The following is a 19,415-nucleotide window of genomic DNA, read 5'->3' as shown; positions in this document are numbered from 1 at the left end:
GAATCAAAGGTAACATTACACGAATATGCAAAGTCAAGTAATTGTTTTACTAAGTCAGATTTTATGAGATAAGTCAACTATGTGGAAACCAAATGCCAGAGCTGAGTTAAAATTATGACATTGCAGCTGGTAAATGCTGTAATTTTGAATGATCGATTTATAATCTTATGACCCAGACAAGTCATTACTATCTTCAATTTTTTAGTTAGAAAGTCAATTTTGTGATTTCTCATGGTTTTTACTTTACCTTTGGTGTCATTACGACTACGCAGGCCTATCTCATAATTTGTATTTTTATGTCATGTTCTGGAATTGTTTAACCTAGAAAATTAATTTTATCTCATAAGACAAATATAACATAAGTATGAGATTGCAAGACATAATATTGACTTATTCTTATAAATTTTACTTAGAAAGTCAAAAATTCTAGTCTTTCAAATTGTCATTTACGCTATTGTTTATTTATTTTTTGAGAATTCTAAAGCAGTCATTATATTTGAGTCACAAAACTGAAGTCAATGTCTGAATGAGCCTCATATTCACATTTTAAAAAATGTGTCTCACTTTGTGATTCACGTGTTTTTCAGAAAAGTTTCATCTTGGGAATGTGTGAGTTATTTTTCTGAATTTTCCCAGTTAGATGCCTTGAGTTTTTAAGTAATCTTCCAACAATTGCAACAGATTTCACAGCTGACATGGAGACATGATGTGTTTCATTCAAACCACATGAGCTCTGCTTTAAGCTGGAGGAGCCACAGACTGTCCCAGGATCACAGCTGAGCTCACACGGAAATGAGAAGTGACCTTTTCACCCCATTTGCCAATTCTCCACATTCTAACATACTCTTATAGACTAAGAAATACCACAAATGTCTTCTTTAATATAATGATTTTGATATATCAAACTACAGGCTTTGTCACTAAAATGTAATTTAAATGATGAGAGGTTAAAACAGCTCATCTCTGTGCAAAGTAAAGAGAAACGGACACCAGGGTACATCCAGCCAAAAATGGTAACAGTAGCTTGTTTTCCATTCTCTAACTGCCTCCAAGCTGCAGATTCACTTCAGAACTGCTGCGGGAAAATGTAAATAAACACGACATTTTGAAAATACTTTTTTCTATCTATGATACCTCTCTTATGTGGTCAATCACCTCTTATATATATTTACAAGGGAGACATCTACTGGATATCTGTTGTAATGACAGACTTCTGTCAAAACTATTTTGCTGACAAATCACCATTACAATTTTATTATGTTTCTATATCTCACAGAATATGCATTTTAGAGATTTTAAAGATGTCATAAACAACAACATTCAAGCAAAGTTCAGAATGATTGTTACATGGTTACAGATAGCTCACATATATACTCACTAATTACACACTATTTGCTTTTACTTTGCTAACATGAAGTACACAATTTGAATATGATAAATCAAAAAAATTGGAATGACTCGACAAAATAATCCCACGACAGAATATAAATCCAGGTTGTTCTCAGTGTTCTCAGTTGTACAGCTCTGCACACAGCATGCAGGGCACTTTCTCATCTTGTAGCAGTATTTACAGGACGAGAAAATTTCACTGAATTTCTATAGCCCTGTAAAGCCAGCATGAGCAGCCCAGAATATCTGCACAAATGCTGTGTCAACCTTTGAGAGGTGCATTTACCCTCGACTCCACCTGATTGTAACCTCATCCAAGACGGCATGCTCACTGTAACTATGCAGGTACACTGGGCCTGCTTGACAAACAGTAATCCATTGAAACTTGCCTTTTTACATTTATTTTTAGTTGTTTTTTCTTCCTCACAAACAATAAGATTATCTTTCCTGAAAAGTAAAATGAGTGATGATTGTAAGAGCTGCTACAAGGTTAAGGTTTCTAACATATCATTTAATGATGGTTAAAATAAAAAATGAAAATAAATAACTGACAATCTGTATAATTATTCCCACAGCACACTTCAAACTTAACATCCATCTATCATCCATCACCGCTGGAGTCAGTCCCAGCTGACTCTGGGTGAGAGGCCTGTATCCTGGACAGAAATTTTGACAAACAACCATCCACCCCCACATTTATATCTACGGACAATTTAGAGACACCGGTTAATCTAACCTGTCTGTCTTTGGACTGTGGGAGGAAGCTGGAGGACACAGAGAAAACCCAAACAGACATGAGCAGACGGTTCAAACTCCACACAGAAAGCTAGAACCTTCTTTCTGTGAGCCGACAGCGTTAACCACTGAAAAAAAGACTCTGGGTTAAATTCGGCAGGCAGGCCTTTTTGTTGTTGAAATTATTTTTTATCATCCTTAAAACAAACTAGCAAAAACAAATAAAAAAAAATGTCAGTCTCTGAGGAGGGGATTTAGTCCTCTGACGCAAACAATCCACTTGAGTCACTGTTTGTGGTTTCTTTCATAACTGAGTCAAGAACTAACAAAATCTGAACTTTGCACAAAAAGTCAGAGCAGCATTTGGGCATAATCCAGTTCTCTGTCAGTCCAGATGGTGAGGAGAGCGGATGAACATACTGTCACCAGACTGCTTGCATTCACTTGCTCTCTTTCCAGACTTTTAATGGACCTTCGAGATGCCATACATGTGCTCAAACTCTGTTTTTTACCTGTTATTAGCATGACTCACTCTTTGAGCTGCCTGTTCTCTGCTTGATTGCTGCTGTCATATTTGCTGTTGTAGAAGTACTTGTATCATATGACATTATATAACAAGTATGGTCTCCTGAGTTTGAAATGTCTTTTTTTGGTCCAAATTGCAGAGTAATTCTGTTATAAAAGCCAACTGAACCACTACACAAAAGGAGAGGAGGGAAGGATTGAAACTGTAATGAGTCTTGAACAAAATAAAACTGAAATTTCTGTCTATAAAGCATCCATGCTTTGTTCAGAATCATTCAAATCTAATCAGCTAGATCGAAATGGGCACCTCTTGAACATAAACATGAACTTGTGGGGGCGTGGGCCTGTTTGTGTTGCACACACAGATAAAGAGAACCCTTGTTACTCATGTCTTTTATTTGTTCATGAATGTCAACATCAGTGAAGTCCAATAATCCAGGCTCAACCAAGTTCAGAGTGTACACAAACAGAAATATAACAAATGCGCCAGATAACTGCACTGATCAACACGGTGATTCACTGAATATGGCTATGATCATTTTAAGAATGCATTATTTTCAAATTAGGTCAATGCTTTTTGTGATTTTCAAATTTTATTATTCTAGGTTTTGTTTATCACTTTTTTCTTTCCTGACCACTGCTTTGAAAAGTGCAATTAAACTGCAAGCTGTGATGTAGCTACAAAAAACCTTGACAAAACTGATGAAAAAAGAACAGAACAACAGAAAGAACATACAAACAAACAACATAAGTGTGGGTGAGGGTGAGTAGGGTAAGAAAATGATCACACACTACAACAAAGAGCATAAACACAATGTCCAGGTAAGATTCACAGAGATTTATGGCATTTCTGTCAAAACGTGTTGTATATGAAATTATTATTATATGAAAAAAAAGTAGAAAAAAATTAGATGAAAAAAAAAGTAGAAAAGAATGAGTCTTCATTGAAATGATTCACTAGCCTGTCTGGCTACCCATTTCTGAAGACAACTTCACATTCCCGATGTACTGACAGGACAAACTGCTCTGTTTTATATATTTCATTAATGACGAAACATTTTTTTTTAACAGTGAACAAGGTTTAAATTTAAAATCCTGAGTTTGTGGGTGCTTACTCACTGTTGTCCTATGGGGTAAAATATCGGATTGTACTCAGGATGCTGTCTGTGCTCGCCCACAAAGAAATCTGTCCCCTGAAGTTCTTTGCACAGATTGATTTTCTCTTCTGTTCACAACAATCTTCCATAGATTTCAAGTGTAATTTAAATCTGTGCCTAGATTTATTTTATTCAGACAATTATTTTATTAAATGTACAACGATTTTAAAAAATTAACTAAAAATCCTACATTTTTTACAGGAATTTCTTTATTTTTTGAAAACAAACCTCACCGCAATGTGTGATGATGCAGTTAGTAACTTTGAACTAATGTTTTCAGCTTAGTTGACTTTACTCATTTTCAGATTTTTTTTTTCCTTTGGCAGAATACATACATTTTTGATTTAAACCAGCCTCAAATGTTTTACAGTGTAATGTACTTTGCTTGGTTGGTCTCTAGTGGTGAGAAACATGTACTACAATAGATTGTCTCAACACAGTTTTAGTTCAACAGTTTTTATAGTGAAGTTCATCCGATTTTCATATGGGTTTGTTTACTTCAATTCACCCTTGAATGGAGAATCTCATCCATGAAATGTGGCTAAAAGTGAGTAGGCCAGCACCCTGTCCTCTGAATGGCCTGAGCAGGTGACTCCGTCACTGGGCTGTTTGGTAATGGCAGATTATCATGGTTAGTCTGCTAGTGGCAGGCATCATGGCAAAAATCCAGATGCACAAGCAGAGTAGGAAGGGTTTTGAGGCAGTTTACTGAGTGGGCTGGTGAAGTTGCATACCTGAGCACGTCTCACACACAGGTGAGGGTGGGAGGACAGAGCTTTGCCTTCAGGCCCATTTGTCTCTTCACCACAACATTTTGAAGGGCACAGTATTCATTTTCGTAAGGCTAGGTTTTTGCATTTTTCTTTGAGTGTTTTATATTCTTCAGCCTTTCTGCACAGGGAAAATAAATGTGATTCTGTTGTGGTGTTAAACAATAAATCTAGTTCTTTACAACCTGACTTCACATTTCCATCATCTGTTGTGCTCTGTCTGCTTGTTTGGAAACAGCAACCCGATCTATCAGAGCATTGTTGGTGTGAAATGTGCCGTGACTTTGTCCTGATTTTTCAAAAACAGTCAGAAACATAATCCTTTTCATCCAAACTCGGTGTCCCTGTGTTTCTTGCTGCAAGAGGATTGCCTTCACTGCATTTTAATTAACTCACTTAATATTTCCACAAATCAAGTGAATGACTATAAATAAATAAATTCCCAGAGAAATAGGAAAACTTATAACAGTCCTAAACAGATTAAGGGTCCACATGTTTCCTAAGGTGATTTGTCAAATATTAACGAAAAAAAAAAAAAAAAAAAGCAAGACTGTTGCTATTTAATGAAAAATCACTTTGAAACCTTTGATATCTAGTATGTGCACAACGTGACAGAGTTGATAGTCAAGGTCCCGGCCCCACGTTACTCATGAGTTCAGTGCTATCATAGCTCAACTGTGGCTACACTGTTTTTGTGTTGTTCTGTTTCTCCCAGCTTGACTTCTTGTAGCTACTGGTAATCACCTAGTAAAAACAGTACATCTTCTGGGAGGGTACTCTACTATATGCTTTTTATTGTACCCTGGTCAGGGTGAATATTCAGTACTAATTGAATGCAGGGTGCCAATCCTGATAACGCTCACCGTCTAAGTAGTTTCAAACTCTCTGTTCACTGTTCTAAATGAATACACTGGCTGCAGAGTCATCAACATTACAAATAAATGAAGAAATCTGAATATCAATGCTGAGTGTAGATCTTCAGTGCCTCATCCTCACCACAAGATGGCGACTGTGACACACAACACAACACAACACAACACAACACAACACAACACAACACAACACAACACACTGTCTCTCTGAACTTACATCACAAAAGATATCATCTCACATCCTATTCGCTGTTCAATTCAATACTTCAGGCTGCAGTCTACACATGGACTATTTTTTGTTTATGAAACTCTAGGAATTGATTGGGGACATGGATGGGTGTCTACATTATCTTGTTGTTAAACATACTCTCAAATTATAATTACTGTTTGTCAATCATACCCAACGTTATTGATTTTAAATTCTGCTTGCATAATGTTAGCTTTCTGGTTCACAGCTGAGCCAGAGCAGACTAGACTGGATATATCTCTCATTGCCAAGTTGTAAACTTTGTTGTCTACATTTTATCCTATTTATTAGTGGAGTAATCAACTTTCCACTGCATAAAAACCTTATACGATGGGAATGGCAGTTCCAGGTATTAGTCATTAGTGAAAAACTTTTGATTGCAAAATGCATGGAAATATAAATTAATGGGCATATTTTTTTTTCTTTGACAAGTGACATGGCATAAGCAGGAAAATGCCCTTCAAGGTGTCCATTATCAGGAATTAATGGTCTACGTAAGGGGCGGCCCCTCTGCTTTTATACCTTGCATAAAATCCTGTTACAAGAAATCAGTTTACTTTATTTCACATATGAACACGCATACAGATATGTAGCCTCTTGGATAGCATCCCAACATGAAAAAAGACTGTCCAATAGAAACAGAGAAGAAGAAAATTAAGAATGTGGGACAGAGATGTGCTTTACAATCCACATTATAGCACATTATAGCTAATTTTACTGTCAGTTCTGCATTGAGGCATGTAGGTACTTGCCCATGTTTACTGCTGTTATACTACCTAATACTTCCTATATCGACAGCAGTTGTTATGTCAGTATGGACAGAAACTGATTTAGCAACATCAGTTCAAATAAATATTGTGAAAGTTGCAATGGCATTAATGCACCACAAAATTTAAAATTGACTAATTAATCAGTTTTTGAATGGTTTCCTCTGAATAATGTTAAAATAGAAAAAAAAATTTAATGAATGATAAAAAGATGAAACAAACAACAAACATTAACAAAAACGTCCGTTAGAGGCCTTTTGATTATATTTCATAGTTTAAGAAGTACCCTATGTAAAATAGTATATAGCAAATACAAGTTAGCATGTACATCATCTTAATTTAACTGGTAAATTTTACATACAATGAGGGAAACCCAATGATCTGTTAGTGTTCAAACATTATACAACAAATGTTACGCAACACTGCTTTTCCAGGACTGTGAAGTGCAGTGGTCAGCAGTTTTTATTTATTCTTGTGGGGGCACTATGTTACTTACCTCTCAGACTTGGACCATGTGTGGAGTGCAGATCCGATAGCTGTGGGTGACTTCTGGAATGTTCTGGAATATATTTTATCATAGTAGGCTGATACCTTTGATGATAAAACTATAATCCTTTGCATTCATTGCATTCATTATAAATGTATAATGTGTTGGTACCATATCAAATGTCAAAATATGACAAGCGTTCAAAGCTTCATATACATCTACTGATATCTTCAGCAAAATTGCATTAATGATGTATGCGTGTGTTGGAACATAGTGTTATTTAAGGCACATCAGATATACATCTATTGATCAGATTTTCACTGTAAAAAAGGGCCTTTCTAAATTCTATGAATCTCTGACTGACTTTCCTGGTAAGTGGTCTGAGCAGTGACTAGGGTAGAGAGGTCTCTGGGGTATAGAACTGTGGTACGACAAACAGTGTGGGCGTCTTTGATGAGCCCAGAGGAACTGCACATTGTCAGCTCCTCCTCCTTTGGTACCAAACATGACATAGCTCACGTAAACTGGGCTATAATATAAACGGTTGATGCAGCAGCTGAAAGGGTACTTTTTGTCCAGCTCTGCTGTCTTTCCCGGCCTCTCCAGTCTCTCCTGGACCAGAGGATTGCTCACCATGAAGTTGCTCAGCCAAATCCTTTGCCTGACCTTAGCTTTGGCATATGTCCAGTCGTAAGTATTCTTGTGTTTCACTTGTAGGAACAACAGCCATAATTGCATATGAAGCCCTAAATATGAAGTACGGTATGAAGTATGATCTGAAATAATTTTTCTTCTTCTGTTCTGTTATCTTCAACCAGTGATCATCATGCAAGTGAGTTGATGAAAAGCATTCATACTTATTTTGACATCTTGGTCAATAGAGAGACATCAGTGTTAACACTTTATTTAAAAAAAAACTTTCTTTTTAATTTCACATGACCATGACATTCTGCAGCTGTCCTTGACCGTTGTCAAGGTCTTGAGATGGATGCTGTTGTATTGAACGAAGAGGGACACCTTTACTTTTTCAAGGGTAAGTGCCTATATATTGAGGAATTTTAGATTCATCATTGAAGAAGTTGCTTGTCTTATATCCTCAAATTCAAAAACTCCTCAAGTAATTGTGAATTCCTAAGTCACTTAGTGTTACTTCTGGAAAATGACAGTGTTCTGTTTCAACTCTCACTCTCACAAGAAAGTATTGTTCTATCTAACGGTTGTGTTTTGTATTTTCTATCAGGTGACCATCTGTTCAAGGGGCTCCATGGCAAGGCAGAGCTGTCCAATGAGTCCTTCCCTGAGCTGGATGAACATCACCACCTGGGCCATGTAGACGCTGCTTTCCGCTTGCACGACGAGAACAGCACTCACCATGACCACATTTTCTTGTTTTTGGTACTGTCCATTCTTGGAATTTCAGGATCTTTCTTATTTTTAAGATAAAAACATTCCTTCCTAAAAGGGTTAACTCTTTAAAGAAGGACCTGCAGTGGCTCAAATTCTAGTGATGGCAGTAATGGTCTGTATGAAAAATGCATTAGGTCATTTTGGAAAAGAAAGACATTGTTGTAACAGGGCTTTGTGTTCCGGAGCAAACCCCTTTACCGCTTTACTGTAAATAAAATCACTTTGCAGTCTGAATTCTAAGTTGTCTAGCTCAAAATCAAGAATACCAAATTTACTAGTACTTTATAATCAGATGCAAGACTCAATTTGTAAAGGACTGTCACTTTGTGTAACGACCCAGTTTAACAATATGAGTATACAAATACAATTTGTCAGAGACAATGTCGTAGTAACAGTGAACAGTGTGAACTCTTACAGGACAAAGAGGGAACTGCAGGTCCTCAAAAGAGATTTAAGACCCAACTGCAAGCACCAGATTTTCCAGCCTTTTCCCAAATTTCCTGGAGCATAAAACTACAATGTCACCATCGATTAATACGTTTCTGCATTTTGATGGTGCACCAATACTTAACCATTGCTTGATCTGGAACTGCTTTGGGTGATCCTTTGATACAGGATGACAAGGTGTTCAGCTATGACAAACACAAGCTGGAGGATGGCTTCCCCAAGCCCATCTCTGAGGTTTTCCCTGGAATCCCTGACCACCTGGATGCTGCTGTGCAGTGCCCCAAGCCAGAGTGTGATGAAGACTCTGTCATCTTCTTCAAGGGTCAGTGTACCTCTCTCAAACCTTAGTTATTCAACCACTTGCTAAGCTTTTGATCCAGTCTGTGTCTTTTTTCAGCAGGATATTTTAATGAACTGAACAGTTGTGCAATGTGGCAATAATCTTGTTTTTTCATGTCTTAAAATTGCAGGGTTAAACATTTTTAAATACTTTTGCTATTTTCAACTATCAACAGCAGCACTTCACTGTTAAAATCACTTTGTGTAAGTTAATCATGTCCAGATGCAAATTTCTGCAATCACGGTCTTCTTAAAATAGACGACTTTGTGGATGTTTTTGCTCTCTGAATGTTTCCCATATTTATTATTTACATTTATTATTAGTTTCTTCATAAAGCTTCTTCATTATTAAATTGGGTAATAGGTGCCTCCCAGTGCTTCCAGAAGAATTGGAATAGAAGAGACTGGTCTCAGTATCTTAAAGACTCTGGAGAATAACTTCAGAATACATCACTAACATCATCTCTCTTTTCTCTGTAGGAGACAAGATCTTCCACTACAATGTCAAAACCAAGGCTGTAGATGAGAAGGAGTTCAAGACCATGCCAAACTGCACATCTGCTGTCCGTTTTATGGAGCACTATTACTGCTTCCATGGACACATGTTCTCCAAATTTGACCCAAAGACCGGTGATGTGCATAGCAGATACCCCAAAGAGGCACGTGACTACTTCATGAGATGCTCCAAGTTTAGTAAGTGAAAAGTCAATGTCATTGATTCATCAATTAGACATTATTGAAAGAATGCATGTACTGTTTTAGCCATCAGTTTGACACTGACATATTGATGATCACTGTTAATTCATGAGAACATGAGTTCCTGTCCATCCTCCATCTAGGTGATAAACATTTTGGAAACTGGTTTGGTTTAAGGTGGTCCTTTACTCATTCACCTATCATTAAGCCAAACTTTATTTGTGTTCTTCTTTAAATGTAGTTTAAAGGTCAGTGTTCATAGGAAGTCTCATTCGTTTGACAGTGTTAGAATTAATGTGTTATGCTTAATATATTTTATATAAACACTATGCCTGTTTGCTGTCCAGGCGAAGAGAGTGACCATGTGGAGAGAGAGCGCTGCAGCCATGTTCATCTGGATGCCATTACATCTGACAATGTTGGAAACATGTATGCCTTTAGAGGTGAGACTTGACATTAGACTACTTTTTTGGAAATGGTTCCCCATCACCTTGGAATCAGACAGAGAGTTAAATACTGGAATAGTTTTTAAATTCACAGTTTTTGAAGTCACAGCAGACGGCAGTTGCTCGCCAACCAATAGGTTCACCACGTGACTCTCCTTAAACAAGTTAGATATAGATATAGAGATCAAATATTCTTATGTTTGGGTCTATAGTGCAAGAATCAGTTTCAGATTGTGAAAACTTCTACAAGCCAACCTGACTAAGCAGAGAGACTAAAAGTTGTTCATGATCTGGCCTGTGTTCATTTTCCAAACTTAGTGTGTTATTGTTTGTGGCATCTCCAAGCAATTTCCTTGTCTTGCAGGTCACCACTTCATCCGTAGAGATGAGGGCAATGACACACTGAAGGCGGACACCATCGAGAATGCTTTCAAGGAGCTGCACAGCGAGGTGGATGCTGTTTTCTCTTATGAGGATCACCTGTACATGATTAAGGTAAACTACACAGGCAAGCACATACACATCATATTGATCCTTGACGCATCACTTTTCCCTCAAGACCAAACTGCACATTATTAATTATTTCTTTCCATCAGGATGACCACCTATTTGTTTACAAAGTTGGTGAGCCCCACACTCACTTGGACGGCTACCCCAAGCTTGTTAAGGATGAGCTGGGCATCGATGGTCATATTGATGCTGCATTCATCTGTGAGGATCATCACATCGTTCACATTATTAAAGGTAAAGACACAGACAGCATCTGAAATAAACGGCAAGGCTGACAATAATTCACAAAAAAACTACAGGATCATTTTAAAGATATTAGCCTGTGCATTCACAAACAAGAAATTATATGAATAGATTTAGGAATATGCATGAATTATTGATCATCATTATTCTTTACTGTTCATTTAAAACACTTTATTTCATCATGTAGTTACAATGTGCTTCACTGTGAAATGTAGGTCTTGAAATGCTGTAGAAACAATGTATACTGTATGTAACCTTAAGGTAAAAGAAAGTCACTTTCAACAATAATTCGCCCATTTTGACCAAAAAAATCCAAAAACCAGCAAGTCCTTAATATAATACTTAAGGAGAAATGGAGAAATATTTTACCCTTCTCAAGCTTTGCCACACCTGATGAATAGATAGCACCCACTCATATCTCTTTGTGCCTGCTGTTCTCCAGGTGATCACATCTATGATGTGGATTTGAAGGCCAGCACCCGTGCTGCAAGCAATGCTCGTCCAATTGCCCTCTTCAAGAAGGTTGATGCTGCCATGTGCGATGCAGAAGGAGTGAAGGTGGTCGTAGGAAACCACTTCTACCACTTTGAGAGCCTCATGCTGATGGTTGCTGCAAGGTCCCTGCCTGAGCAGCGCAGGGTATCCCTCGACCTGTTTGGCTGTGATCACTAAGATGCTTGCTTGACATGACTGGATTGTGCAGAACATCACATAGAACATGGTGAAACATGAAACAACAACAGCACCAACAACATCATGTATTAGGCCCCTAACAGCAAGTTGCTAAGCTTTACTCACAGACAGTGATGCAATGTTTCATTGTTGTTTCCCTTTTAACCTTTTAACTGTTTTACTTCTTTTTGGAAGGGTTCTCACTTTTTCAGATTAAGCTTAGTGGTTTTACAGTGTTGTTGTGAATAAAGTGGAAAGGCAACAAATAAGTGGAGAGTTCATTTTGTCTGGCAAGCAGGAATGCTGAAATGATTATTTGAGGTGTTTCATTTTCATGTGTGTGTGTGTATGTGTGTGAGCATATTCCTGTAGCTGTGGGGACAAAATTCTGTTTACACAGCCCCATTGTGGGGACCCGTCTTACTTATGAAATGCGAGTTCCCACAAAGTAAATCATTAAATATTAGGATAAAGACTTGCCTTAAGGTCAGGTTGAGGTTAGGGTTAGGTTAAGGTAAGGGTTAGGATTAGGCAAGTGATGTTTATTGTTATAGTTAGATGGTGGTTAAGCCTTCAGGAAGTGAATGGAAGTCGATGTAACGTAGCCAAAAGTGATGGAAACAAGACTGTGTGTGTGTGTATAAGCAGCTGTTCGACAAAAAATTAATCATATCAAACATGTCAAACTTGTTTCTGCTGTGTCCATGTGGCCAAAAATATGGTTATTGCATACTATTAACAATAAGATCAAAATTATATAGAGAATGATATCTTAAAAATTTTGTTAAAAATGCAACCAGTATTAGCTATTATGTTTCCCTATCAGTTGTGCTGAGCTGTAATATACAGAAATACAGTAATATCTCCGTTAGATTATTTTTTCTTGTTCTGCTAACCTGATGAACTCTGACTAAAAGACCTTGTAGGTTCAGTTAGAAGTTACAGAGAAGAAATAAATTAATCCGGTGCACTGACATTGCAACACTCTCTCTATTCATTCTATCCAAATTTTGTATGCCAGTGTCTTGCTTTTCACCAGTAGGGGGCATGAGAGTTACGGGGACCAGTCTGACTGTCACAACAGTGAAATTTCTGGCTTCAGTTTTCCTCTGTCTCGTTTCACAGAACACACAGATAAGCAAACAGGTAAGTCACTGCAGGTGTGATATCATTCATCCTCTTCATTTGAATTAACCACAGGGAACCCCACCAACCCACTGTAGCAGGCAGAAACCTCTTTTGTTCAAACCTATATAACTCAATTTGCTGATTTTGGAGGTAACAACTGTAGAGATATGTGCCTTCTTTCAGATATAATGGAACTAGATGGCACATCATTTGAGGTGCTCAAAGCACAATTTTTTTTAAGTGCACAGGCCTAATTATAAACTTCCAAGCTATGTGGCTTTTGCAAGTCTTAATATTCTATTGATCCAGCATTTTTGCATGTCAAAAACCTGGCGTTAATGTTTTTGCTTACATGTCTTTAGACAATCAAGTTTGAAGGCAGTCGAGCCTCAGAGCTATCAAATCCAAGTCTAAGTCTCAAATACTCATTTTTGTGATATAAATGTGACTCAAATCCAATTCTCAAGTAACCAGCATACAACTCTTTCAGATTTGAAATCAATAGAAGTTGTTGATTTGATATCAGATGGATTTAGGTACTGTTTGCTGCACAGAAATTATTGTTCAACAAAGCCAGGCCTAATAAACAGCAGGGGAAGACTTTCATCATTCAGTCAACATCACAGGCTCTGCAGTGATTTCAGGGTTCTTCCTCCAGTCCTCAGTGAACTGCTGTGAATCATGCAGCTCTAAACTGAGGCAATGTGGTGATGTCAGCTTCATGACCGGGGCTCTCTGATAAGATCACGCTTCATTGGATCACACAATCCCTCACTTCACCCAGCTGCCTACTGGGATGACAAAGGAGTGAGAAACACTGAGGCCCTTCACCAGCTCTGGTATGATGCCACAATCATCTACGGAGGCTGCCAGCACAGCAACACACCTACAGTAGATCATATCTGGGTAATGTATCTAATGAGAAGAACATGTTTTGAGACAGAAGCCAGTATTTTCTTTTTTTAAATGTTAAATAAAATCTTTTAATCTGCCATTGGAGTGACGTATCTAATCCAATCATACGGTGCCTAGTCGGTGTTTCTGTTATTTTGTCAAGCCCATTTACACCTGTGAAGGGAAGCTAAATAACACATCTCTTATAACAGAGTGAAATTTAACAGCACTAGTAAGGACATTCTCTAAAATGATCAGTTGAATTGAATCAACACCTCTGTAAGATAGTTTCAGTAAAAATTGAAGAGGGAATCTTCATGAATGGACGATTTATTACAGGACTGCTGTATTGGACTATATCAGTTATACCTTGATGTACCTAATAAAAAACAACAGAGTGTATAGTATACTGGAGGGTTGATGAATTATTTGTTTCCATGGAAATGTTGCACATCTTTTATGTATGTTTCTGAAACAAAGTAAGATGTGAATCAAGGGCCCATTCCTACAATATGAGATAAATTAGTCTTGCTAATTTTACTGAAATGAAACCATCTTTGTGGCCCACGCACAAGCTTGCTGGAGCCCTGCAATACTTGCAAATGTGTGTACAATTTGCAAACACTTTTAAATGCATATAATTTGTGCACATAATTTGCTTTTGTGAACCTGTTTCCATCAATACTTTATGATTATGTAAATTGGCCAGACTTAAAAATGAAACTTTAAACTGGTTCTGTTAACTGGCTTCTGAACCAGCATGTTTGATCAAAGACAGTCTCCCAGAGTTAGAAGCCAGCTGGTAATAGCTTCAGTTAGGGCTCATCACTCATCCACTGTGTGGAAAAAGGGCTAAAAGCCTGCGATGATCAAAAGTGCAACCTTTGGCAAAGCTTTTCTTATCACTTCAGAGCATTCACAGCAGCGCTTTGTCCAGTCAGTCTATGTATCTGTAACAATAATATAATTTTACAACATATTCTAGCTTTTTGTGACAAAATATATTGTGCAAAATCACACATGCACATGCACACACACACACACACACATACACAGGAACACATACATACTGAATTGTATTGCCTTGGTGGATATCCATGCTCATTCTCTTTTGCTCTCCAAAAAGGACAAACCACCATTGGACTATCCGTGGGCATGTACAGTATGTGTGTGTGTTTGCCCATGTTTGTGTATGTGTGTGTGAGTTGCCTCCTTGCTGTTTGTTATGCTGCTTAATTAACTGGACTGGGAGGGTTGACGGACATCTGCTCTCAGCCTGTCGTTCAGGGTAGCTTGACCCCCAATAACTCTGTGTGTGTGTGTGTGTGTGTAGAACAAGCAGGTATGGACACTGGCCAAGACTGTGCCAGATAAACGTTGGATCTCATGACCAGATGGTGCCAGCTAGCGTCCCCTCTGCAGACTGGTGACCGCTAAAAACACTCTCTCAGATGTAACCCCGATGCCCTGCATCAAACTGTCAGAGAGAGAGCAGCGAAACAGTGTGGTAAAGACACACTGAAGAGACCAAAACACACACACATACACACACACATACATGCTTCCACATTATGATGTAGATAAAGTTGTGTGCACAAGTAGTTTGATGTGAGAAAGACAAGGCTTGTTGATGAAAAACATTGTATTAAAAGGTGCTGTTGGTGAAATATGTCTCCTGCTTGTAGGTTATACAGCACTTTAAAGTGTCGTCACAATGCTTGTCACAATGGTTGTCAAAATGGTTCCCAAGAATTGGCCTGCTGTTACAAAGTGGAGCATGTCTATTTTGAGTAGCCTGCAAGTCACAACAACAACGGCAACAACAACAATAATAACACTTTCTAAACTCCTTGTGTTTTAAGCTATAATTGCAGCATAATAAGCAGCTGTGTCAACCATACACTCGCTGTCGTTAGCCCGTGTCGATTCTGTCTGATGAAGCACTAGCACTGACATAATGATTTGGTCAGCTGGATGTTGATTGTGATGAAGTTTTGTTTGAAAACTGAAGGGTGAGGATTTAAGTGAGTTTTCATGTTGTTCAGACTTTTGACTGTGAACAAAGATCAATACTAAAAGAACTGCGACAAGACCATGCAGGCCTTTTCATCCGAAAACAGTGCCTGACCTCACAAACACCACACTGCATGAATGGGCAAAAAAACCCACAGAAACACTCCAATATCCCACAAGCCTTCCCACAAGAGAATCTGTCACAGCTTCAAAGGAGGAGGGCCAATTTTAGATTTTAACGGGACCCCAAGCAGAAATAGAGCTATATAGTAAGACTGTCTAAAACTGAGACCTTTGAAATAAGTTACCACCCAAGTATCTTCTCCTCTCCTTTGCCTCTTGTTACATGCATCCCTCCCCTGTTCTCTTCTCCTTCCTCTGTTCCACTCCTTCCTCCTTCATCTGTACATAAAACTTTTCTCTGCTTCTTTCTCTCTGCTTTCCTCTATGTCTTAATTCGCCTCTGCGGTTGGCAGTGTGCCTGGACTTTGCTGCTTTTTTTTCTGCTGCCTTGCTGTTAATGCTCTCTCACTCCCTCCCAAGTTGATATCACCTCCAGATCCTTGCACATCACCTCCTCCTCTCCTGTATCTCCCTAACTGTCTCGCTCTCTCCTCCTCCTCCTGCTCTTCCTCCTCCTCCACAGTGTCTGGTGGATTGGGTTGTGCAGAGCTGTCAGTCCCTGGCTGGGCCTGCCAAGCGGCACATCCTGGTCAGAGGGGAGGCTGGGGCAAACGGTCGGGCCGTCGTTGTGGGTCCGGTCGACCTCCCACCACTGAGCAGTGGACCCCCTCAACAGATTGAGCCTCCAGCTGGCCGGCACGGGGCCCGCCATGGCCCCATGCTGAGGAGACACATGCCACAAAACATGAATTCCCACTTGCACACAAACACACACACACATGCACTAACATGCGCATGCCTGTCTGTATATAGACACAAACATACACACAAACACCAGTCTTCAGTGTACTCATTGTCTTACGTTTACAAAAAATCCTATACTGACCTAAACACACGGGTAACTGACTTAAAGAATCTCTTCAGATCTGTGTAACACCCTGGGACACATCCTGGGTGGATGTTCAACAAAAAGTCTCTTCCAACATAGTTAAACAGGAGGTTTGTGTGTGGATAGATGAGTTTGATTTTTATTTGACCTTAGTTTGTAAAGCTGTTTTTATTTTCATCTTTCATCCATCTATATTCATCTTTGACATTGGGATTTGTGGGGAGGATTCTAGCTATTAAAAAAAAAGAAATATTTGCAATATAAATACTGCAGGGATACTGCAGGGTCTACATGCAGGTTTTGCTCAAACTGTCAGAACTTTCTTTTAAATTTTAATGGAGACATTTTCAAACATACAGCTGTAGTTGCTATGTTAATAAAAAGTATTCTAATGTATTATAGTACATTAGTACAATACATATCATGTACTAGACCTGACCTCATACTTGATTATAAGTCACATGCATAATGTTTTATGGCTGTTGATGTAGGGCATTAGAATACTTTATGTTTGTTTACAAATGTAGTTATAAAGCATTATAAATGCACCATAATACACTATGAATGCTCTGATAACCCACCATAAAAGTGGTCTTCAAGTGTTACCAATGTGTTTCCAATTTAAAGAAAATAAATGTGAAGGAGCATGAATGCAAAGAAGGGAATGGATGCAACTGGATACAGGTCTGAACCTGGGACTGAAGAAACTGAGGCAAAAATAAGACATTTTGATTTGATGTTCTCTTAAGATGGAATGATTGAATGTATAAGAGACAAGATGACAGTCAGAGGAAAGTAACAGAAACAAATTGAGCTCTTGTTAAGTCATGGCAAGAATCTAAGTGATGAAATCCTCAATAATGGGTCTGTTTATGTAATATTGTCTATTGCTGCAGTATTGTGTTGTTGTAAACGTAGTCACCCTTATTCAGAAGCCAGTATACTTGTCTGTCCTTCCTCTCATTGACAGTCAGTTCCCATTTTGCCTATGCTGAGTTCACTATCTCTCTCTCTCCCTCTCTCTGCCAGGTAAAATTCTCCTCCTGTCTTCATTAGCTACACTTGCAGTGGGAGGTTTCCTGCCTGCCAAGGTCCTCAGGGCCCCAAGACACCAGCGCAGAGGCCTCCAGGGGCCAGAGGAGCCAGGCTGCACACTGTCGGTCTGCAGTCTGTTCTCCAGTTGTGACAGCGAACACATCCTTATGATGACAATTAGTGGCTGTTAGAGTGCACAGATGAGCAGGGGAGGCATAAGAGAGAGGGGTGGGTGTGGGATGGGGGGAGGGCAGGTGGTGCAAAAAGCAGGACACAATTAACAAACATGGGAAAAATATCCACTAATGAGGACGGGCAAAGCTCAGGGGACCTGGAGAGATGGAGGGTGAGCGAGGGGAGGAGGGATTATGACTTTAACTCTACATCAGGGGAGCAGGAGAAAGGAAGGGAGGGGCAGAGCAGGAGTTACTTTGTGACAACACATGAAAGAGTAAAAATAGACAGGTGCTCTCCTTCACAGGTTCGCTCGATGTCTGATGACTGAAAACTGGTTTGGGACCCAGTCTCACCTGGGTTCAAATTACTTTCAGTCTAATTGCATTGGGTTGACCGTATTGCTGCAGGTCTCAGGTCCGTGTCAACATGTCTAATACTCAAGTGGATCTGAGAGGACTTTTTATCAACTCATGCGGTCATGTGGTGTGTGGTCATCACAGGGGAAACATTTGCTTTTATTTGCAGACTGAGAGAATGAATTGTGATAGTGTGCTGGACAAATGTCCTTCAAGAGGAAGAGTTTGTTATCTCAGCAAAACGTGCAGCTTTAACACAGGACACTGCTGTTCGTTTCCTGTTTCCAACCAACAGTCAGCCATGTTTGTCACAGGCCTGTTTTAAGTTCAGGTCCAAAATTCTGCATGTGAAGAATCTTCCAACTATTCCAACTATTGAATGAAGACATGTGCTCATTCAAATGAAAACATGAATTTATAATAAGAAATATGAAACACATCCATTCAGTGGTTTCTTTGATACAGATTTTCAGTGGATAATCCCAGGATTACTCAGCTTCTTAATTACTTCTGAAATTAGCCCTAAAATATCTATAGACTACAGTGACACAAAATTACAAGGTAAAAATTACATTTGACCAGTCCAAAACGAGGAATGGATGCACCTTAGACCTAGTCCACACTGTGGGACTATTTCTCTCAGATTTTAATGAGGTTTAATGACTCTGCAAACATTTTGGCCTGAGGCAATCACCAGTGTCATTAAGAATGCACCTGTTCATGTAGAAGAGAGGCTTGTTACTCGGATTACTAGAGTCTTACTGCACAGGATTAACACACCTGTAATTATACAACAAACTAATGCAGAAAATCGACAGTCACTGATACATTAAAACACAACTCAAAAGAACTGTTGTTACCCATTAAAACCTCCCTCAAATCTCATTTGTCATTAATTAAATGGCATGACAAAAACTAATTTCGATAGTTTTGACCCTTATTTCTATCAGCTATGGTAACACCTGTCTTACTGTCTGGTCACATGTTTCAGGCTGTAATAAACTGAAATGATACTTAAAAGCATGTAAAGGTCTCAATTAAGTTACAAAAAGAGTTCAAATCGAGATTCAACTGCTAATTTTCTTGATTTT

At 38.7% G+C, this 19,415-nt stretch overlaps 1 protein-coding gene across 1 annotated transcript; it reads left to right on the top strand.

Moving 5' to 3' along the window:
• Positions 1-7,481: 7,481 nt before the first annotated feature.
• hpxa (hemopexin a) lies at positions 7,482-11,975 on the top strand. Its single transcript, XM_046403919.1, has 10 exons — positions 7,482-7,639; positions 7,768-7,781; positions 7,905-7,982; positions 8,190-8,344; positions 8,972-9,125; positions 9,623-9,835; positions 10,186-10,281; positions 10,649-10,779; positions 10,881-11,028; positions 11,480-11,975. The coding sequence occupies exons 1-10, from the start codon at positions 7,497-7,499 to the stop codon at positions 11,707-11,709; spliced, it is 1,362 nt and encodes a 453-aa protein (XP_046259875.1). The 5' UTR covers positions 7,482-7,496; the 3' UTR covers positions 11,710-11,975.
• Positions 11,976-19,415: the final 7,440 nt, after the last annotated feature.

This window comes from Scatophagus argus, chromosome 11 (genome assembly GCF_020382885.2).
Source record: "Scatophagus argus isolate fScaArg1 chromosome 11, fScaArg1.pri, whole genome shotgun sequence".
NCBI classification, from domain to species: Eukaryota; Metazoa; Chordata; class Actinopteri; family Scatophagidae; genus Scatophagus; species Scatophagus argus.
Note: the sequence above shows the minus strand (reverse complement) of the source record. Positions and strands in the feature narration are given on the sequence as shown.